Raw genomic sequence first — 22782 nt, forward strand, 5'->3', positions numbered from 1 at the left:
CCCCCACCCCCCGGTTGCCCCTTTCCCACCTGTGGCAACTTACTTACCAGGTATTTTCCTTAAGTTTCTACTGCTCGTCTCCTGGAGTAGAATGCAAGCTCCTTGGAGGCTGGGACTCACTTATCAGGCCCTGCTCCATCTACAGGGCCTTGACCAGCACCCGACACACCGTGAGAGTTCAACGTTCAACGAATGAATAGATGGGAGGCAGGGGAATAGGCTAGAATGTCCTTGGAGGAAAAGGGCAGCCCACGGCTCTAGGCTGGTTGACAAAAAGACACCAAAGGGCCAGCTTCGCTACCGAGCAGCTGTGTCGGGCACCTGGCTAAGGGAATGCGTGCACAACACCTTAGATGTTTTCACAAGGGTTGGGTATGATTGTGGACATTTCATAGATTTGGAAAACGAGACTCAGAAGTTACATCAGGCTCCTCGAGTTCCTCAGCGGAGCATGGGCAGAGCTGGGACATCAGCCACAGTCTGTCTTACTTCAAAGTCACCTCTTCGCCAGGGTCCGGTGTTCCCACCTCTTGGCTGCCGCAGTGAGACTGCCAATCTCAGGAAGGTCCAGGTGCATTTAGCTGGTCACCAGGTGTCCTGCCTGTTGCCCAGGTCCTGTCCCAAGAAGCGACCTGCTTCCGTTACATTGCCCACTCTCTCTTGGTCTCTCACTCCCCTTTGTATCTCTGTCTTCAACCTCCAGTCCTCACTGCTTTAGTGCCAAGCCCAGTGTCTGCTCATCCCCGGGCCATGGGGTCCATGGCCCAGATAGCCGGGGGGTACCCCTGCCAGAGCTCCTCTCCAGCCTCCCAGCCACGGTGCTGCTCTCCACAGTGACCACTTATGAGGGCCTGGCCAGATGCTGGGAAAACAGACTTGCAGAATTTTGAGGGTTCCTTCCAGATCATCGTTCAACACACCTTCCCAGAGTGCCCGCATGGGACCAGCGCCCCAGGCAATACAGACAGACGTAAACACACAGGACAATATTTCTGATCTTCACGACCTCACCGATGCTCAGGGGGTTGGGCAGGAAAGCGGGAATTTCGCTCCTGAGTGATGGGCTAGGGTGGAGGCAACAGGGGGAAGTGGCGGGTCAGGGAAGAGTCTGGCTGGGGGCTGGTTGGTGCTTCAGTTCAGGAGCTCCTTTCCCCACACACCTCTTCTCCAGCAGCCGAGGTGGGATGAAGAACGGTCTTTGGAGTCATTATGAGAAGGCTTCCCCAGCCACCCAGAGGGTGCTGCCTCACCGATCTGAGGTGCCCCTCTGGGTCCCGTTCACGGCCTTGTGTCCCTGTCCCCCGCAGCAGACCCTCGACTTGGTGCTAGTGCTCAGAGAGGAAGCAGCCATTGTCTCCTGTATTGGTGACAGGATAGTCCAGGGAGGCAGACGGCACAGAAGAGCCCATCCCTCCCTGCGCCACCTGCTGGCTGCCCAGGTGGTCTGTGGAGCACGAAGGAGAGAGAGCCACAATGCTTCTGAAAGGACAGGGGAGAGACACGGACAGGGTGAAGTGCGTCTTAGAGCCAAGGAAAGGACACTGGAAGAGACCCAGCAGGGCTCAGTGTTGTCCTGCAAAGGACGTCCCGCAGCTCTTTGTTGTGATGCTGTTAGGTGGGGACACAGACCCCCCTGAATCCAGGCCCCTCAGCTGGGACTGGGCCCCCAGCCTCTCCCAGGCTCCGTTTCCTTAACTGTAAGACACAAGATAACATGAGACAACATGTATCTGGGTTTGCCCTTCAGCAACCAATTCTCTGAAGGATGTCCCTCCCTGCTCTAGCCTGAGTGTTCCCCGATGGCCCGCTTCACAAGCTCATCTTTTCAGTGTGTTCTTGTCTGTGTCCATGACTGGACTGTGTTCATGTCAGCTCCCCAAGGGCAGGGACCTCAATCTGTCTTGTTCACCATTGTGTCAGGCCTGGAAAAGTAATTATGGATAAACGTGGAACGGGTTAGAAAGTGCCCAGAGGAGGGCATCACTCCAGGGAATGGCCGAGAATTCTTGCCAGCCACTTATTGACTCCGAGGGGTCTGAGTTCGGGGGATCCTGGGCGTGTGTTCCTTTGCCCCTTGAATGCCAGGCAGTGGGGGTGCCTGCACGTTTTTCAGGCTTTGAGTCTCCCCCAAGGTGCTGGCCCAGTGGTTGTAAATTAAAATGGATTTGGGGCCGGCCTGATGATGTGGACCTGACCTGGCTGTGGGAAGCAGCAGGGTGGGCTCCACACCAGCAGTGCCATTCAAACCTCCCCAGGGCATTCAGACTCCAAACAATGGTTCGCTCTCACCAGCCCAGACAGAAGACTCCTGCAGGCTCTATCACGCTCCTCAAACCACCTGTTTGTGACCCTGCCGTGGTCCCAAGGCCCCAGAGATCCCCAATATGTGAGGTTGGGTGACCCCTCTTCGAGGCTGCTGGGGGTAATCACTAGTCACTACTCTGAGCGGTAAAGGGCCAGGAGCACCCGTGGCTGATTCTTGGTCACTGGGGGCTTCTGAAGAGCCCAAGTCTGTCACACTGGTCAAGAGGAGCCTGCTCACTCCGCACCATGAGACCCCAAAGTCCCTAGGCCTCTCCAGCATGGGGAAGGAATGTCTCTCCTTCGTGGGCTTTCTCTGCCACGCAATGGAGGATCATCCAAATGGGATGACCCCTCCGTTGTTCCAGGAAGTCAACTGTAGGTATCATGAGCCCTCAGGGGTGACTCCAGGGCTTCCCCTGGTCCAGCCTCCTGTGGCTGTTACCTTCGGCTCCTCGATGGGTCTCCACCTTCCTCACCTTCTCTCACTGGTGATCCACGGCCATCTGGATCCCTTGTGTCCCTTGGCTCACTGAACCCCAGTCATGCTGTGTTTCACGCAGAAGTGGGGAGAAGTCGCTCTCCCAAATGGACCTGGCTTTGCTGCCTCCAGCCTTCCAGCAGAGGCCGTATGCCCAAAGCCTCTCCTTGTTCCTCGTGGAAATGGCCCTGGGTACTTACCCAAGAACCGGGTCAGCAAGCTGCAGCCCTCTTTTGATATCGTCTGCAAGTAAACAGTGGTTTTTCCATTTTTAAATATTTGGAAAAAATCAAAAGAATAATAATACATTGTGGTGTGAAAATAACATGAAATTCAAATTTCAGTATCCATAAACATCCATAAACATTGTATTAGAAACAGGCACACATATCCCTTTACGTTATCTGTGTGTTGTCTATAACTGCTTTCATACTGGAAAGAGTTTATCTTTCTAAAAACTTCCAAACTGTTTTTCAAAGTGATTGTACCATTTTACATTCCCTCCCGCCATAAAGGAATTTCACTTCTCCATGTCCTTTACAATATTTGGTGTGGTCAGTCTTTTCAGTTTTAGCCATTTTTATAACATTGTGGTCTATTACTTGATTTTAATTTGCATTTGCCGAATGATAATGATACTCAGATCTTTTTGTGGGCGTACTTGCCAGCCAGATACCTTCTTTGGTGAAGTGTCTCTTCCAATCTTTTGTATTTTTTTTTTTAACAGGGTTATTTTCTTTTCATTGAATTTTAAGAGCTTTAAGGTATCATCTGGTTACAAGTCCTGGGTCAGATATGTGATTTGCAAATATTTTTTCCATCTGTGGTTTGTCTTTTATTTTGTTTATAGTATTTTTCAAAGAACAGAATATCTTGAACAAGATCCAATCTACCTACTTTTCCTTAGTGGATTTCACTTTTGGTGTTGTATCTAGGAGACCCCGGACTGGGTGGTTGTAGGGGGACATGAGGAAGAGTTGTTTTCCCTTTTATTTTTATGTAATTAGAAAAAATAGGAACGGTGTCTCAAACCTGTGATTTCACAGACATTAATGCTTAGAGGTTAAAATTCACAGAACACATGAAGTTAAAGACAACATTAAGATCATTGTGGTTGATGCAGACGGCCTAGAGAAATTGTGAAGGTGGTCGAGAATGAGAAAAATTCTGGAAGCGTTTGAATAAGGGGATGATGACCTGGAAAGGAGAGAGAAGAAAAGGAAAGTATTATTCTCTAATCGGGCCCTGTGTGAGAAACCATATTAATTAGCATGACAATAATAAGCCTTTCCTGAGCCCCTGCTCTGTGGTAGAAGCTTACACACAGGATCTCTTTGAATTTTCCAGAAGCCTGTGAGGTGGGGAATTTTCCCTCTGACTTACAGAACCCCAGGAAAGAAGGACAACCAGGGCTGAGGGGCACAGAGCCAAGAGCCATGCCCAGTCCAAAAGGGCAACATCGCAGCCTCTGCTCCCCAGACTCTGGGGGTCTGGGCTGCCCAGTGCAGGAACCTCCCGTGACTTGTGCTCCAAGTAGGAGGATCAACTCCCAGGTCTCAGAGTGCTACTTTTTGAGGCAGTGAGTTCCTTGTTGTAAGAGGTATCCAAGGTGGTCTCTTCCCATACAAAGTATTCAACCCATTTTTCTTTTTTATTCTTCCAGAAGCATTTATATCCAGTCTTCATTCTCCATGTTTTGTTGTGAGGTGAGGTAGGGTCCCAGAAACCCAGGCACTGGAGAGTAAGGCAGGGGCTGAGGATCCAGGGCCTGGTAGCAGGCTAGACCTCCATCTGCCTGTGCCACCGCCTCCCCCCCACACCCACCAAAGAACGTGAGGCCGTGTGGTACTGCAGGGGTGGTGATCTCATCCAGAGCCGTGACCAGGTTCTGCCACTGACCTGCCTGACCTGCTCCATGACCTTAGTTACCTCCCTTCCCTTTTCTGGGCCCTGGTTTCCCTCACCTGTAAAACAGCAGAATTAGAGGGGCTGTGTGACCCCCGATGGCACAGGCTCTTAGGGCTTAAGATTCAGGCATCCGTGTCCAGGCTCTTAGGGCTCTCTGTCAGGCTCCAGCCTGGCTTGGAACAGACACTCAGTGGTCCCTTGGGCAATGCTAGTGAATGAATGAATGAATGAATGAATGTGCAGTCGCTTGAGTGGGTAGTTAATGTAAATGAAGGAAGGAAGGAAGTATAAATGGATGGAAGGAAGAAAGGAGCAGCTGCTTGGAAGGATAGTTAAGCCATCACTCTGCCGTCAGTGAGATCGCATCACCACCTGCTGCCTGAGTGAGGAGTAGGGCCGCTGGGCCCGGGGCACCTGGAGTCACGGCAGGGTGCGGGGTGTAACGTGATCATTTCTGGCAGGTGGCAGTAGTGGGTCCTGGGCGAGAGGTGTCTGTATCAGCCGCTTTGTGGACAGACAGAGAGCTTTGCCCTGGACCTCACAGTGTTCTCTGAGCTTTCAAGGATTTGGGGGAAGGAGATAATTTGGAGAATCCTGTTTACTAAGAGGACTATGAAGGTGCTACTGGCAACAGCCGTAAGAATGAAATGGAAACAACTCAGTCGTGTGAGCATGCACACACACATACACGCCCTGGATCTGCAAATGTGACATGTACCCAGAACTTACTAAAGCAAAACTGATTTTGGCTTAGAGAGATTTGATTTTATGCTAAATAAATTTCATCAGGATTTTCATATGAAGAGTCTGTTCCTCCCCACATGTGCCCTGCTCGGCTGCATGCTGATGTGGCCAAATCCAATCTCTGAGTTCTCGGCAGCCCCGAGACTGGGTGCTCAGGGCTTGGCTCCCAGCTGCTGGCAGAGCCTGGGGGAGGTAGCTTCTGTCCCACGTGGACTCCAGCGCACACAGGGACAAAACTGGAAGGTCAGGGTATACCCACCAAGAGTGAGGGACAGAGGAAACATGATTGGTGGCACAAAGAACCCCTGGCAGTCCCTCCACTGGGTTCTAGCAATTCACAGAAGCAATCCACCACAACGCACTGAGCACTGTGGGCGTGTAGGGTCATTGGGCCGGCCACCATCCTTCCTTGCCTCTTGGAGTTCCAGGGAGCAGGGCACTGGGACTTAATCAATACAAATACAAGCGGTTGAATTTGAACTTCTGATAAGCAATGAAGAGTTTTTAGGGTAAGTATGTCACAGGTGAGCCTAAGCCTGTCCAGATAGAGAGGTGGGCACGGCTCAAGCATTGCTGGGACCCACGGTGGGTAAAGCTGTCTCCCAAAGCGTTGACTGAAATGCACATGCTGATCTTCACTTTTGCAGACTGTACTGAAAGCCTTGCCGTCCTGTCTGCCGTGAGAGGGAGGTCCATTGCTCTGAATTCCCTTCCCTGGGCTCTCAGCGGAGATGGAAAACCAAAGGTCAGGGTGAGCATTACTGTGATGAATGGGTGGGAAAGGAGCATTTATCTGGAATAGCGAGCAGAGCTGAGACTTTCCCAGGATGGGAGTGTGGGAGCTCTCTGTCTTCGCAGTGGTGGGGTTGGGAAGATGGGTGTTGGTCTCGCAGTTTTTTCCTTTTTTTTTTTTTTAAAGATTTATTTTTTTATTTTTAGAGAGAGAGAGAGAGAAAGCCTCGCATGTGTGAGCAGGAGCAGAGGCAGAGGGAGAGGGAGAGAGAATCTCTAGCAGACTCCCTGCTGAGCACGGAGCCGAGGGGGCCTCAACCTCAGGACCCCGAGACCATGACCTGAGCCAAAACCAGGAGTCAGATGCTCAACCGACTGTGCCCGCCAGGTGCCCCTGGCCTCACAGCTATTAAGTAGTTGTCATGGGGATGAGCTCAACTGGGCGAGCACTGGGCATGCCCACTGTCTCTGCTGAGCCAGTGAAAGCCAGTGGAACACGGGGGTCCCTGACCTCAGAGGTCAGGGAAGCCCATCAGCACTTGTCTTGAGATGGCAGCATAGGCAGCAGAGGGCAAAGGCCTCCACCCCTGCTGGGTCCTGTCTCTGTCTGCTCCAGAATGTCTCCAAGTGGGCACTCTAGGCCCCACATCAGCACGGCCTGGGAAACTGTTAAACATGTGGACGTGGGCTTCTGCTCTGGGAGGGACCCAGAAACTAAGAGGTGGGCTTGCATTCCAGGATGTTCCTGAAGCAATGGTCTCCTGTGTGAACATCCCTGCTCCAGCCTGAGAGACCTCTGGGCGCACAGCATGCTTCCTGTCATGCTCACTCTGTGCCTCTCCCCAGCCCAGGCAGGGAACCTCTCTGGGAACAGGCAGAATGTTCTCTGTCCCCAGGACCCTGGCACGGGGCTTGGCTCAGCAGGAGAAGACACAGGTGAGTGACTGAATCAGTGATCTATTGAAAGACTACATCATGTCAGGACAGGCCACCTGTTGTCCTCTTCAGCCCTCCGTAAAATAGACAGATACGACTTGAACCCCATGACAAGTTGTTAGGTAGCCCCATTTTATAGACAGAGAAACTGAGGCTGCTGTTGGCAGGAAGTGGGGATACAGGGGAAAGGACTTAGGCTGCCTGAGGTGACAGCCCCTCCTGCTCCTAGCTTCTGCGTGGTCTTCTCGCTCTGCCGGCTGGCTCTTTCTAGCTCTGGCCTGGCCTGCCCTGTGCCTTTGCCGGCGCGGTCTTCTCTTCTGGCAACGTCTCATTCTCCACCTGCTCATGGCTGACTCACAGCTGCCTTCCCAAGCTTTGTTCCAGAGCCGCCTCCTTCTGGGCTGAACTGCATCCTGGCCAAGTTCATCGGCTGAAGTCCTGATCCCAAGGACCTCAGAATGTGACAGTTTTTGGAAATAACATCTTTAAGGAGGTAATTAAGGTAACATGAGGTCATGAGGATGGACCTTAAAATCCAACATGACTGGTATATTTATAAGAAGAGGAGGTTAGGACACAGACACAGGAGGAGATCCATGTGAAGATGCAGACAACCATCTACAAGGTGGGGAGAGACGTCCCAGAAGAAACCAACTGGGCCGACACCCTGATCTTAAACTTCCCGGCTCCAGAACTGTGCAAAGCCTTTCTGTTTAAGCCACCCAGCCTGCGACACTGTATCCTGGCAGCCTGAGCCGACTGCAAGAGCCACAGTATCACCCGGGGCCTACCTAGGGCACAGGGTGTCCGTCTCTTCAGCGTTCCTCCTCAAGTCACATTTGTCTGCACAGACATCTTAGTCCCAAGACTCCAACAATAAGACCTGACGCCATCCCCCCTCCTTTCCCAGTGATCTGGGGAAGCAAAAGGCATCGGTTCAGGATGTGTTTGTCAAGTCAATGAGCCCAAGACAGCCTTTGGGCCAGCAGACCTTTCAGCCCTGGGAAAATGTGATGAATGGTGTTTTGAAACATGACAGCAGCCCCAGCCTTGATATTTCTGACCCTGCTTCTTGCCTTCCTGGGGCGTGGTGCTCTCTGCTCTTCAATTTATGGTCCTCCGGTGCAGCCCCAGACTGATGAGGGGATTGCAAATGGGCTGTCTGCGAAGAGTGCCGCCGGAGGCAGTGTGATCCTTGGCCCTGGGGTCAGACACGGGCCCTTCTCACCCAGGGAGGGGCCCAATGGACCTCAGAAGCACCCCTTCCTCCATGTCACAGAAGTAGGCCTCCTGAACATGGCCCCGCGCTCCCCCTGAGCTCCTGTCCGGCAGGCAAGCCTGCAAGAGCGCCAGGTTCCATGGAGGGAGACAGGAGGGCCTGAGAAAACTTTGGGCGGGTTGTGCGTCCCTGGGGCCTCCCTACATTTCTAGGTCTGGGAGGAAACATCTGAGTGGAAAAGGGGGGTGATTTTATATTCACGAGCCCTCTTGCTTCTGGAAAATAGTTGTTTTAATAAAATAAAGACAATCCAGTATTCCCATTAGTTTCCAGGAAGTGACCCTATTAGCTCTTTGAAAAGGTGAGTCTCATGAGTTTGTGGGCAGCTTGTGAGCGAGTCACGGTTTCCAGATCACTGCTCCCAGGCTCCCAGGTGCGACTCCTTTTTGTAGAGCGCGTCCTTGGACAATCCAAGGCCAAAGTCCCACAGGCCGTGGAGAAGTTCAGGGTGTGCAGCTCTGAGGGCCAGCAGCCCCTTCCTTGGGGGAGACTTCCCTGCGCCCCAGGGACTGAGTCAGCCTGCATTCACGGGGTGCTGCTGCCTCTGGGCACAGGGTGTCCAGGACACATGCCGCTGGGCCAGACCTCCGCCGTCTCTTTCTTCCTACCCTTCTGCAGACCAGCAGAATATTCTCCCCTTCTCATCGCCGACCAGGAGTTTGGTCTGGTTTCTTGGGAAGAGAATGAATAGATAGGAGTGTTAGAGCCAAGCCTGTGAGTCCCACTTATCCCAGCCAACCCTCAGGAGACTGCGACACAGGGGGTTCAGTCCAGGACCCCATGGGACATGCACCTGGCCTCCACCTGAGGCAAGGGTGGGGGCACTGGGAGAACAGGAGAATGTTTTGACTGTGGGGGAGGGGGACTTTTGAACTACGCTAGTTGTAGCCTCCCTCGTGACTTTGTGGGGGACACTCCATGATGTCCAGGCTCCAAGAGGCAGGGTGAAGCCCAGACTTTTCTCTCCAGCATCTCCAGGTGTGCCTGTTATCCTGTGAAGACACAGCTGGTTCCCCCAAACAAACAAATGGCAAGTTTTCCAGCAAAGAGTTAGGGCTCTGCACTCTCTGTCCCTTTGCCCATGGTCTCCCCTGGCCCACCTCACTTCAGTCTGGCTTCTAGAACTGAGTGCTTCCCACCACCATGGACCCCGAGCCACCACTCCAGGGCAGTGAGGGAAGAAGGGAAGCAGTTCACAAAGGCCCATGGCCTCCTGAGGCTACACTCCCTGCTGTGTGGGACGGATTAATGACGGTAAGCACCCCTTACTGCCTTGGGGTAACTGGCAAGAATAAAATAATGTCTATCAAGGGTAGTGTCTGACACTTGGCCATTCTACATTGGCTTGGAGCTTTCAAAGGGCATTTTCTTTTTTCAATGATGTAGGATCATCACCACACCAAATGTTATAATCGGTAGTGGGCCTCAGGAAAAAAGTCCTTCTACGGCATGAAACTACAAAACCATATACTTTTACCTTTACGGTTTCTTTATGAGTTCACGGATATTTGAGAGAGAGCAAGCAAGAACATGCGTGTGTTAAAAAAATGTCCTAGGGCCCTACCCGGGCACCTCGTTTGCCTCTTGTGCCTTAGGGGCCCTCCCTGATTCCTATGGTACGGAGGCCACCTCCCAGGGCCTGGGAACCGGAGCCTAGAGCCAAGGGGCTTTTCTGGCGCCCCCTGCTGGAGGCCTGAAGAAGCCAGGCCTTGGTTACCTGGACACCGCCAGAGCTGTCACCGCAGGGCTGGTCTTGCTGGGCTTCCCGGTCAAGGCAAGGCTGACATCCAGCTCTCGACACAGGGCAAGATTCTTCTCCCACCTGTGACCTGTGGGGATCACGGCAAGAGGGTCACCCGAAACCCTGAGTGGCCTCACACACAGGCACGTGTGTGTCCACATGCAGGGCCACAAACACATAAACACGTATTTATATTTGTGGTCAGCAACTTGTTAAATTGAGGGGGAAAATATATTTAATCTTGGCCTGTGCTGTTGCAAAAAGGGCCGTCCCAATTTAATTTGCAGCCTGTGATAGTTACATGTGCTGACGGGCCGCGGTATCCATTGTGTACCAAATTGGATTTGTGTATTATTGCTTTCTAAATTGCATGCCTAGTTCAGCAAAATTGTTCATCAGTGTTTACTGGCTTTATGCTTAATAAGATGCCCCACAATACCTTGCTGCCAGGATGTAATGCAGCCCGTAATTGCCTAGTAAAAATAAATTACATAAAGTCGGCATTATCAACTTATCTAAATCCTCTCACGCCACAACCAATAATTAAATGCTGAGAACGTTTTTTCAAAAAATATAACTCGATGATTGTTACTTCACTCATTTTCATGACTGCATTTGGGGACAGACAGTAATTCCTTCAGCATGGAGGGGTGAGGTGGAGAGACATCAGCTGTGTCCATCCCCGCGAGGCCCCTCGGAGGCCGGGCGGGAAGATGCTGCTGCTGCTGCCCCAGCTGGGCCGAGGGGGCCTCTTCCCAGGCCCTGGGAAATGCATGTGCCTTTTGTGTTTGTGCAGAAGTCCAGACAACAAGCCCTCCTCTAGCACTTTTTATGTGCCAGACTAAGTCAAAGTCTACGGGGTTGGTCCTCGCTTCAAATGACAAATAAATGAATCCCAGGCAGAAATTCGATTACATCTGGGTACAAATGCAGCATCCTTAATGTCTTCAAAGATCCCCTCTCTTGCCCCTTACAGCATCTAAGGGATGCAGCGATATCCACACCAACAGGACACGTGTGCCAATATCTGTGCACACCCAGAACTGTCACTTTCCAGCAAAACCGTTTCAAGCGATGTTTTGAGAACAGCAAGACTTCTACTGGCTTACGTTTGTAAGCCTGCATGTGGACGTTCTAGCTCCATACCGTGGCTCGCCTGGTTTTCAACAATGTGCCAGTGCCCTCATGTCATTTCACCTGAATCCTCCCTTGAACTGTGATCACAGCCCTGGCACATAATTCTATTTGACAGCAGTGACCTCAGTCAGGGCAGGACAAATGGCAGGGAAAGATGTGGGCCTGGGCCTGAATGGCTGAGTCGGGGGGTGGGGGTGGGTCTTGGCAGCCTGAAACTGTCTTGTGAGCTCCCTAATGTCATCAGCTGGTATACGAGTCAGGAAGGCTCTTACAAGCATGTGAAAATTGCAAGGATGACCTGCATTTTGTTGAGTAGATTCTTGTCTATGTCCTATTATTTTTCTGCTCTCATTTTTCTCATTCTCTAATATTTTTCTACTCCCTACTAGGGTGTAGGAACATCTCCAGCTGATGGGGCGGGGGAAACTGAGGGACAGAGAAGCTACTGGGGACAGAGCCAGATCCAGAGCCTTGTCTCCTGCTTTTTATCTCACTTCCCATTGCTCTGGACCCCATTCCCAATGAGCACAATCTCAGCACAACTGCTGATCCTGAGTAGACATCCATAAATATGCTGGCACTTCAAGAACCAGCAGAAAGTCTCTGAGGTGCCCTTTGTTCATCTGTCCTTCCATTCACCCAGCATTCTGTTCAGGCATCCACTTATCTACCTTTTCCTCACTGGGCCTGGGTGGCTGGGTCGGGGGAGTGGATCTTTCCTCACTGGGCCTCCATAGCTCCAGTAGCGCCTGAGCCTGAACTAGCATGCCCTCGGGCAGGTGTACCACGCACTTGTGCATGGGCAGAGAATAAGGATCCTGTGCTAGCTCTCTTCCACGTGCGTGGCAGTGGGGAGGACATTTGGCCCCTGCTCTCCAAGGAAGTGCTGTTAGTTTCTTAAAATGCACCAGCCCCACACATCTTCCTTTTTAAGCTGAGATGGGCTGATTCCTTATAGTCCCAAAGGACCCTTGAGATACTAGGAACAATGAAGTGAATGTGGTGGTAGATCCTCGTGAGGTCGCTGGTCTGGGCAGCCCAGATTATTGACAAGTGTTCCCGGATGGCCTTACTTTGAAGGAAAGGATTCCCAGGGCAGAGCGTGGGACCTCGTAAGGGCTGATGAGATGTCTGTGTGTGCTTGTGTGAAGAAAAAAACCATAAATGGCTGACTAATGGTTCAAGAAGGTGTGGAGTACATTCCAGAAATGAACTAACTGAAAATGCCTACTCTTTTCAGAAGACAGCCCTCAGAACTCTGGAAAATTCTCTCCCATGAAAGACCATGGGTCCTGGGATGCAGAGCTAAACAGAGGGACTCAGGATGACAGGAGAATCCCTTCATGGTAACATGTTTCCTTTCGTCATGGACACGGAGAAAGATGTCTCAGTTCTGTGCCAAAATCTTCGATGAATACAGAGCTGAGAAAGGTTTGCTGCATTGGAGGAGCTGATGGTGGGGGCCATGGGGATAGCTGGGGTAGAAGAGAAGGAGGTGATGGCTTCGATGGTGACCTTTGTGCCTGTGGTCAGGGGATGGTTTTGTCGGTAATGTGTGGCAAGATTTGCAGTCGAGGTTAGTCTGGCGGTGTGAAGTTAGTCTGAGGTTGGTTGATTCTGAAGAGTAGTAGTCATATAACTTTGGGCAAGTTACTAAGCCTCTCTGTGCTTCAATTTCCTTATCCTACACAGAGGTGTCATAGCAAAATCGACCTTACATGACTGCTGTGACAAATAAGAGAATGTATGGCAAGTGTGCACCATGGTAAGCCTGGCCAGTCCTCTCCCTCTGAGTTCTGTAATGGCAGCCAGACTGGTGGTGGTACCAAGTGGCCATGATAGCAAGAGAGAGAGAGAAGATTCCCCTACCTCCATCCCATCTGCCACAACCCAAAGAGGGCTCCAGAAAAGTTGTGCTCTTACTTTGGTGCACACCCCATTTACTTGGGGACCTGTTGGATAAGGAAATCTAACAATACCCATCGTTTTCTGGAGTTTAAGGTGGATCTACATTTTTAATAAGGCTTCTGGGTGATATTTATGCAGAGGGCACCAAGACCCAATTTGAAGGGCTTGCTATAGAGTTGGGTGGGTTAAGCCAGGATCCACAGGGCATGCTAGGGCACTATGGAACCACTTCCTCTCCCTAGGCATATGGCAAGACCTATCCCTGTCCCCTTCTTGCTCCTGTCTGTAGCCTGGCTGTCTAGGCAAGTAGGTGTTTGGACCCAGACCCTGGGCTGGTGAGTTTGGGATTGAAGGGTCATTCAGGCAGATGGAGAACATCTAACTGAGCTCTGCAAGGTGTGTCCCCTACTCTCCCCGCTCTGAAGCTCACGGGCTCCTGACAGTCACCATTTCCACTGCTCTCACGTCTGAGGAGCAGCACAGAGCTCACTGGTCCCTGCATCATGGGACCAGGATGCAACAGGACTTCTCCACGATGCTTCACATCCCACCAGCAGCTTGCAATTAATGGCCCTGTCCCCCCAACCTGGCAACATCCAGACAGACTCGATGGCTTCCCTGGGCTCGCAGGCCTGACTGTGCTACAGGATGGGAGAGAGAGGACAGGGAAGACTGAGCAAGGCAAGCATGTCCCACGCCCTCAGCCAGGCAGGTACCTCTAGGGCTTGGAGGTGGAGTTGAGGGCTCCTCTGGGGCTGCCAGCCCGGGAACAGATGTCTTCATGTCCTCGGTCCTCCAAATCTGCCCAGAAAAGAGACAAAAAGAACATCTTTCTGGCTGGAGAAATGATGCTGTCTGCAGGTGTGTGCCTCTCATCCAAGGGACTCTGAGGGAGTCTCTGAGGGAAGGGGCAGGAGCATGGCCCTTTCACCTCCAGGACTAATGTATTCTCTGGGAGAAATTACTTAGGCTTCAGCCAAGCACAGCTGCCGCTTGGTGGGTTCACTCCGCACTCTTGTGACAGGACCTCTGCCCTCGACCTCAGCTGTAGGGATGAGACTCCGAAGCGAGCTGGTTGCCATTTTACTCAGCTAATGCCCTCTTATCCCATGGCCGCCATCCCTGGAGGCCTCCCTCACCACTCAGCAGCTAGGCCTCCCCATCCTCTGTGTCTGGCTCTTGGTCCCAAGCCCTCCTGTGAGTGTCCTCAGGTTGACCACGTAGGGCTTCTCACTAGTAAAGTCTGGAAGTTCTGTAGCCAAAGGACAAGGACAAGCCTCCTTTAATGCTTCTGTGAGTTCCACACTAGGCCTAACACCGCCCCGGGCCATCCCAGGAGCTCCATGACCATCCTGGATGAATGAGGGCCGAGTGTATGAAAGACTCCCACTCACAACTTGGGGTCCTGTGGAAGAAATGCACCTGCTGCTCAGACAGCCCGGGCTCCTCTGACTGACCCACAGCATGGATCACGCCCCACCAAGTCCAGACCTCGCTGGCTTCTTCATGTTCTGGCTAGCCCAAGACACCCTGCTCTCTGCAGAGACCATGTACCCCTGAGAGCCCACAGACAGGGCTTCTTGAGGGGCCTTCCTCAGTCTTGTCTCTTGCTGGCACACAGGAAGATATCATAACCATTTGTAGAATTCAATGGGCCTTTTCCTGAACACCTTGTAGCATTCAGTTGACATTTCCTTTCATAAACTGTGGAATTCAATTGACAGTTTCTTGAGGAAGCCTCTGAATTATTCCTTATATTTACTTATTCCTTCATCTTTCCTGTCAGTCTCAGAAAAATTACCTTGTTCTTCCTGTGCTAATCCTCACACCTCAGTGTTTGTTTCCTTCTCTTCCTGGTTTCTTGGAGCTCTCCCTCGCCATGGCGTGCCTCAGAGGATCCATGACACTCTTTGATTATCCTGGTCATAGCATGGGCTGCATACAGGTATTTTCTGTTTGTCTTCTCTTCTAGGATATGAGCGTCTTGAAGGTAAGGGCCTATTACCATTGATTTGTGTGTCCCCTATGGCTTGTATGAAGATTTCGGCACAGAGCCAGAATTAGCGGATGGATACACGGATAGATGAACAGACATGTGGGTGGATAGATGGATTCATGGGTAAACGGATGTATATATAGAAGGAAAGATGATTGGATAGAGACATAAGAACAAAGGAAGGAAGGGAGGGATGGGGGCGGGGGAGGGAGGAAGGAAGGAAGGAAAGAAAGAAGAAATGGCAGAGAGATAAATAGTTGGGTAGGTAGGTAGTTGTATTATTGGACAGATGGATAGGTAGATGGAGGAATGGATGGGTAGATGGAAAGTATAGACATAAACAGCTGGATGGACTAGTGGGTGAAGAACAGAATTAGTGGGTGGATGGATAGCCAAGTGTGTGAATGGATGGCCCAAATATTTCTTTTCAGCACTAGGCTATGTTCTTGTGCATTTGACCATTCAGCTCTCACATCTTGTGACATTACGTGTTTCATTACATAAGTATATGTGTATATAAAATTCTATATATATGAATTTATTTATTTACTTTTTGCTAGGAGTGGGCCTTGCCCTTGTCCTCACTTGCTATGGAGACCTGGTCTGGCATGGCTTGTGGTTTCAAATGCAGCCTATACATTTAGACTCTTGGAGGAAGTGAGCGAAACAGAGAAAAACACTTTCTTGTACCATGCTTTCATTCTGCCCAAGACACACCTACCCGAACCATGCCGTCTTGACTCCCAGTGATGATGACATGGTTTGTGTCCCATGCTGGCCCCTCCAGCACGCAGCAGCAGGTTATGGCTCCTTCAGGGCCCCAGGCAGTGGTGATGCTGGCCAGGGGGTGTCCATTGACATTCCATAGAGACAAGTGGGCTCCCGCACAGGAGACAATGGTGCCCTGCAACCGTGAGAGTTGGCTTTACTCCATGCTGGGGTCACTGCCTGCCCAGCTGCCCCTTGCTCTGCCAGAGTTTATACATCAAAGCACTGTTAGATCTTAGATCTTGGCTCTTAGATCTGCTGTGTTTTCACACACCAAAGCACTGTTAGATCTTAGATCTTAGATCTTGGCTCTTAGATCTGCTGTGTTTTCACACACTGCAGATTCCTGGTGATTTTCCTATTGCAATCACATGTTTGGATACTGCTTTCATTGACACAAGCTGGCTGGCTCACCCTCTGGGCTCCTCCCAGAGCCCTCTCACTGACCATATACTGGCTAGCATAGAAGACCTAGCTTGGAGTCTGCCCCTGGCTCTGGACATGGGACCTGGCTGGCCAGCCCTGTATCTATGAAGAAAATCAGCATATCACTGGTGGAGGGTGAGGAAAGCGGTTTGGATGATTGTATATGGATCATAAAATTGGACAGTGTCCCTGTGAAGGGAATTTCTGAGGAAAAATGTCCCCATTTAATCTCCTGTAATGTTTATGCTGAGAGTTTTCTTCTTAAGTCCTTGTCTATGTTACAGCCAATGATGTGGTGGTCACTGTTACCAAAACGTCATAAACCAGCTGGAGCCATGCCTTTGAGCCTTTCCCTAACCACCAAAGGGATGTAGGGAACTCAGTGCCCCTCCATAGCTCCCTGGACTGGGGTCCATCATGTCCTTTCCTGAATTCTTTGATATAGAGTCTTCTTGAGGCCAATGACCATATCTGATATATCTCTGTCCAGTACCCAGCACCGGGCCCAGCAGGACAAGTTGAAGTCAACAAGTTGTTGTCCTGATGTTAAGTCTTCTCTAAGGACAGAAGACATTATTTATGGGTTTTATGCTCTCTCAGATCAGGGTTTGGTTCCCTTCCTTAAACATCCCCCAATTCATCCATTCACTCATTATCCACCCATCTATCCATTCACACACCCACGCTCTATCTGCCCATCTACATATCTGCCCACTAATTCACCCAACATGCATCCACTCACATACCTATTCATCCATCCTCTATCTGCCCATGCAACATTCATCCTGGATCAGGCCTACATGGAGATCATTTTTGACTAAAATTGGTACCAGGAGCCTTCTCGATCATCTCCCCTCCTTCTATTATCCCCTTGCTCATTCTGTCCGTGTACTGATCTGGGTGTTTCTGTGAGTAGATGCAGAGGCTTTGAATTCTTAGGGAACCCCATGCCCTAAAATGGGGATACCAGCCTGTGAGAAACTCCACACTGAGGTTTAGGCAAATATTTCTCTCTCTCACACACACACATGTTCCTGACAGGCTCATCTATGGCAGCCAGCTTGGAGGGACAAAGCAGAAGCACTTCTTGCTACGGAGACTAGAAGCACCTGCTGAATTAACACTGGTTTGCCGTCACTGAGCTGAATTAGTCAAGCCGAACAGATCTCTTACCAAAGCCAACTTCATGCCTGTGCAAGAACAGACACTTCCCACCACCCGCACGACCCACAACCCCCATCCCCCTGAGGGAAATAAAATAAAAACAGAAAAAAAAAATCTAGCCTGAGATGCTGCACATGTTGAGGGCTCCACTTTGCCTGAGTAAAGAATACTCCACACATCCGGGAGCCTCTCCACATTCTTGGGGGGGGGGGTCAGCCTCTCTTTGTCCCCGGGTTTTCCCTTGGGGCACTACACCACGCTGTGAGGCAGGCTCCCGGACATCGAGGAGACAGGGCCGTACCGAGACATCACTGATGGCGAGAGCAGAGATGCCCTCTCGGTGGGTGGGCAGGCGAGCCACGTGGGTGAGGTGGTCCAGGTCCCACAGGATGCAGGTGCAGTCTTGGGAGCCACTGACCAGGAGGCTGAAGGTGACCGACGCTGCCAGGCATGTGACAGCCTGGGTGTGTCCATACAAGGCCTGGGGACAAGAGGCAGACCCACAGGTATGAGAGGGACCTTCAATCCAGCTACTTATGGAGATATCCAGCCCTCCCTTTCACTGTTGGGTCCCAGAGGGTGAAACAGAGATTCAGGGTGATTCTGTGATTCCAAGGTCTATGGTTTGTGTACTCCTGCCTGTGTGAGTGTGCATGTGCGTGTGTCCATGCTGGCCTCTCAGCTCAGTCCCATTCATCTCTGGGTGCTGAGGCCCAGCCAGGATCTGCAGTCCTTTTGTCATAAGTGAAACACAGGCCAGTAGCACCCTCTTGCTGTGTGCTCACCTGCACTTGTCTTGCATCTGTCATGTCATATGAAAGGACATATGTCAGTCATATGAAAGGACACTGATTTGCAAAATGTGGCCTTCCAACCAGGTGCATGTACCCAGATATTAGAAATACACATTCTTGGGCTCTATCTAAGACCTACTGAATCAGAAACTCTGGGTTTGGGGCCCCAAAACTTGGGTTCTCATAAGTCTTCCAGGAAATGTTCTTCCATGCTCAAGTTTGGGCATCACACCAAGGGAGCCTCAGAAACAAAGTGCATCTGCCTGCTAAAATGGGAAGAAGGCAGGGAGGTCAGGTCACAGTGAAAAAACATGTCACTTTTCATGTGTGATGGGTCTGGGTTCATAGCACGTCTGGCCACTTGGCAACTTGGTCCTGGCCCTCAGGTTGGCCTGTGCTGCTTCTGGCCTGGCTTATAGACGCTCGCGTATCCAGATAAAGGCAGAGCCCTTGCTCCCGGGGATGCATGGCAGAGGAGCTGGGGTGACCCGACGCCCCCAGGCCCACTGCTGCTGGCAACAGTGTGGTTTCCATCACAACCGTCCCAGAAGCTGCCAGGTAAGCCTGATCTGAGAGCTCCTGCGTGCTCCTGTGCTGCCGTCCTCTGGAATCAGTCAGAGAAGTGCAGAGGTGGCATTCTGAAAGGTGATTACCCTGGCTTACCTAGCGGTAAACCTCCACCCTCAGGACAGATGACTGCTCGCTCATTTGGGTCAATGAGGCTGAGCTTCATTATTCAAAGCTGTCACTTTGCCTGGACACTGCAATTAAAAGTTCTGCCAAGGATCCCTGTTTGTTTCTAATAGGTCCTAATGTGGCACTAAGCAGCTTGTGCTGGCAAGGTTCTGGTTGTGACCCACAGAAGAGGGACTGGGTCATCTTAGGAAACTGGAAGCTGTCTAAATGAAGAGAAAAGCAGAGGCTTTGCCCGGAGCTCTGATGACTAAGTTCTGACCGCAGGGGACATGGTGACTCCAAAGCTTGTAAGCCGGGGGATTCTGGAGTCAGGGCAGGGGATTCAGAAGGAGAAACTCTGAGCCCAAGGGCCCACGTGCGTGCTGTCCATTAATGGAGCAAAGTCTGCTGCTTTCTGAGGGAAGGCACCCAAGAGTGAGGGGGACCAGCCTGCGTGCAGACATGGCCCACCCACATCAGGCTTACTGTCTCCCACTTCAGGCACTCAGCCACCGCTGTTGGGAAAGGCTAGGGAAATCAGTGAAGAGGGCAGCAGATTTAAATGTGTTCCCTACTGGCTCTTTTGTTTCCTCAGAAAACAGTAGTCCCCCTCAGCAGATGCTGAGCCCTATGTCTGCTGTGTTTTTGTTTTCCTATACATACATACCTATGAAAAAATTTAACTTATGGATTAGGCACAGCAACAGATGAAGAGCAATAACTAATAATAAAATCGGATAGTGATAACAATATACTGTAATAAAAGTTATGCAAATGTGGCCTCTCTGTCTTGAAAAATCTTATCAGACCCTGTACTCCCCCCTTCCTGTGCTGATGTGAGTTGATAAGATGACATGAGGGGAATGACACAGGCACCATGACACGGTGTTACCCTACTACTAACCTCCTAACAATGAGTCAGAAGGAGGAGCATCTGCTTCCAGGTCACAGCTGACCGGCAGGTAACAGAAACCACAGGAAGTGAAACCAGAATAAAGAGGCGGAGTGGGGAGGGGACTACAGCTGTACCTGTCTCCGCGGCCAATTAAAATAACTGCACAATATTATCATACCTAACTAAAGTAGCACAAAATAAATAAAATAAAATCGTTGAGAAATAATTGCTCATGCTGGACACCTGTGGCAAAACAGGCACGCGGAGTCATCGGTGGCACGGAAAAGCTACGGGACCACTGGAGATAAAGCACTATGTCCCTGCTTGGTAATTCTACTTCTTGAAATTTATTTTAAGGAAACAATTAATCAGAAGCAAACAGCAATCTGTATAAGTTGTTTTCCACAGCACTCTTTAAAATAGTTAAAATGTGGGAGTAATGTAATTGTCTAGTTTCAGAAGAAATGGTTTATTAAACTGTGGTGCGCTAGACATAACAAAACAACTGAGATGTAATTTTATGGAAATGGAATAATATGGAAAATTGAAATGTAAATTATAGAGACTGTGGAAAAGCAGAACCAATTGGATAGGCTGGGCGAAGATGGAATAAACATATCTGCACAATGATCAGAATGGTATAAATATGTATATCTGGGGAGGGCAGGAGCAACAATGAAAACTTTTAGAGGGATTAGAGAGAACTGCTCGACTTTGAAGTGAATTTGAAATTTGTCTTTAGTGTTGTAGAATCTTTAAAAAACGCTTAAAAAACAGTTTATGAAACTATTTAATGATGGTTTTGTCAACAAGTCAGGGACAGATCCCTTCACTGAGCAGCTGGGGGTCTTGGGGGGTTCCCCAAGGCCATGTCAGCCCCTACAGGTAAATGAGAAAGTGTTCTAGCTCACCTAGGAGATAAGAGCGGGTGGGATTCTCTATCCCTTTCCCTATTGATTTATAACTAGGAGAGGATGATGAATGACATTTTTAGGCTGTCGATACCGGGGCTTTTACAGTTCATCTTCATTTCTAAAAGGGACCTCAGAGCAGCAAGGGGAGCCCCCTTCCCTGACTTGCCATGGACAGTTCTGCCCTCAGGCTGGATCTCTGGCTGTCCCCACAGTGGTGCCTTGGCCAGGGGAATGCTCCACAGAGGAATGCACAGGCTCTTTATTTAGGTCTGGAATTAGAACCCAGCCCCCTGACTGCAATTCATGGAAAGAGCTGGGAAACCCAAAATGCTATGAAAACATGAAAAAGCAGGGTGCTCCGAGGTTGGCTTTGGAGGACCACCTTGGAGAGTCTGGTGAAGGCAGCCTGCACTTGGCCCACATTGCTGCCCCCCCCAACCCCTCCAGCAGGTACCACTGCCCCTGCAGCGTTCATCAGCCCCCTCAACACTGACTTCTCTTCACGTTCACTGAGAGCCCACCATGCACCAGCCATGTGTTGGGTGGGGCTGCAAAAGCATCCAGAGGAACCCAGGATCAGTTCCTGTGAAACGTTTAGTTTAGGAAATCTGACCCATGGTGAGTTTTGTCTGATTCTTTTGGGTTTCTTGTTATCTAGGGTCTCTATGGCTAACTACAAGACAGATAGAAACATAAGTTGCCTTTTAGAGTTGAGTCATACTCTTATACTCTCAGTCAAGTTCAAGGGTGCACAAGCAGGAAGCGTGGGTTTCAAGTTAGATCGACCGAAATGAAAGTGCAAACTTGCTCTCTCTGAGCTTCAGTGTCCTCCTGAGAAAGTGGGCATAACTGTGGGTGCTTTACAGGAGTAAGATGAACGTACGGCGTCGTTAAGTAAACAGTAAGGATACTCGGCTTCTTAGTAGAGCAGCGCTCATTCCGGAAGCAGGACCCGAAGGAGTCCACTCGCCCCTGCTTCTGCTCTCTTCCTGCACAACCATTTCTGTTCTGAAACAGCCTCTCCATTCCTGCCTCTAGGACGAGTCCCTTAACTTCCTTGCACCTGCTTCCTCCCCACCCCCAGCAGTGAAGTCTGGATGATAACAGTACCTACTTTACAGGGCTATTGTGAAGGCAAAACGAGGCTGTGGGCATAAGCATGTCCCTGGCATATGGTCAAAAACATTCTCTAGCACAAGGAATCTGGTTTCCCTGGCTCTGTGGCACATGCAAGTGGCATCTCTCCCAGAGGCGTGGGTCTCCATGGGGGTACCTGACCTGCGGGCTTGTCAAGTCCCCCACGGGCATGAAACCGTGGCTCTCTCGTGGCACAGAGCTGTGTGACACCCCCCCAGGGCCTCACTGTGTTTTCTGCTCCTGAGTGAGGCGGGGCTCTCGGTGCTCAGGTTGTTGGCCCACACCAGACCATGCACTCACCACTGGCACCCCGGCACCATCCCCGCCTGAGGCACCATACCTTCCTGAGGTGCAGGCTTCTTGGGCGGCCTTTGGCTATACTGAGCTCCCACACACACACCACGGCACTGGTCCCAGAGGTGATGATCGTGGTGGGGGCTGGGCACACGGTACACAGACAGCGACCCCAGGCAGCCAGGTTCTCGAACGTCATTAGGATCTAGAAGATACAAGTGGGATGAGCACTGGTGCCCCGGCCAGCACAAGGCTGGGAGCCTGGACAGGGTGACAGAGGGACAAAGGCAGGTCTGGATACTGCTGCCCTGTGTGCCACGGGAACTGGGGGGGCACTTCATTTGTTTGGGAGGCTGGCTCTGGTGACAAAATCCAGGCCATTCAAGCCTGTCCCCAGGGAGCTCATACTCTAGGGAGTGGGGAGGCCAACAACAGCCTGAGGTGGTCAGGGACAGCTTTCAGGAGGGACTGACATCTGGAACTGGTTTCTGGCTGCCTCATGAAGTGGTAGGGAAGTCTGGGGGTGGGGAGAGAGGGCTTGGAGGGCAGGGA

The 22782-nt window shown here is 50.9% G+C and overlaps 1 protein-coding gene across 4 annotated transcripts in view; it reads right to left on the reverse strand.

Moving 5' to 3' along the window:
- Nucleotides 1-8594: 8594 nt before the first annotated feature.
- Nucleotides 8595-22782, reverse strand: part of WDFY4 (WDFY family member 4) — a 276628-nt gene continuing 262440 nt past the window's right edge. For all 4 annotated transcript variants that reach the window (XM_059169641.1, XM_059169642.1, XM_059169639.1 and 1 more), the window contains exons 57-62: nucleotides 22277-22435; nucleotides 17823-18002; nucleotides 15885-16067; nucleotides 13884-13968; nucleotides 10099-10210; nucleotides 8595-9052 (exon numbers count right to left, since the gene is read on the reverse strand). In XM_059169641.1, coding sequence (XP_059025624.1) covers nucleotides 8986-9052; nucleotides 10099-10210; nucleotides 13884-13968; nucleotides 15885-16067; nucleotides 17823-18002; nucleotides 22277-22435 — 786 coding nt within the window. In that variant the 3' untranslated portion in view covers nucleotides 8595-8985. The remainder of the gene's footprint in view (nucleotides 9053-10098; nucleotides 10211-13883; nucleotides 13969-15884; nucleotides 16068-17822; nucleotides 18003-22276; nucleotides 22436-22782) is intronic.

The sequence above is a fragment of the Mustela lutreola genome, chromosome 4 (assembly GCF_030435805.1).
Source record: "Mustela lutreola isolate mMusLut2 chromosome 4, mMusLut2.pri, whole genome shotgun sequence".
In the NCBI taxonomy this organism is placed as follows: domain Eukaryota; kingdom Metazoa; phylum Chordata; class Mammalia; order Carnivora; family Mustelidae; genus Mustela; species Mustela lutreola.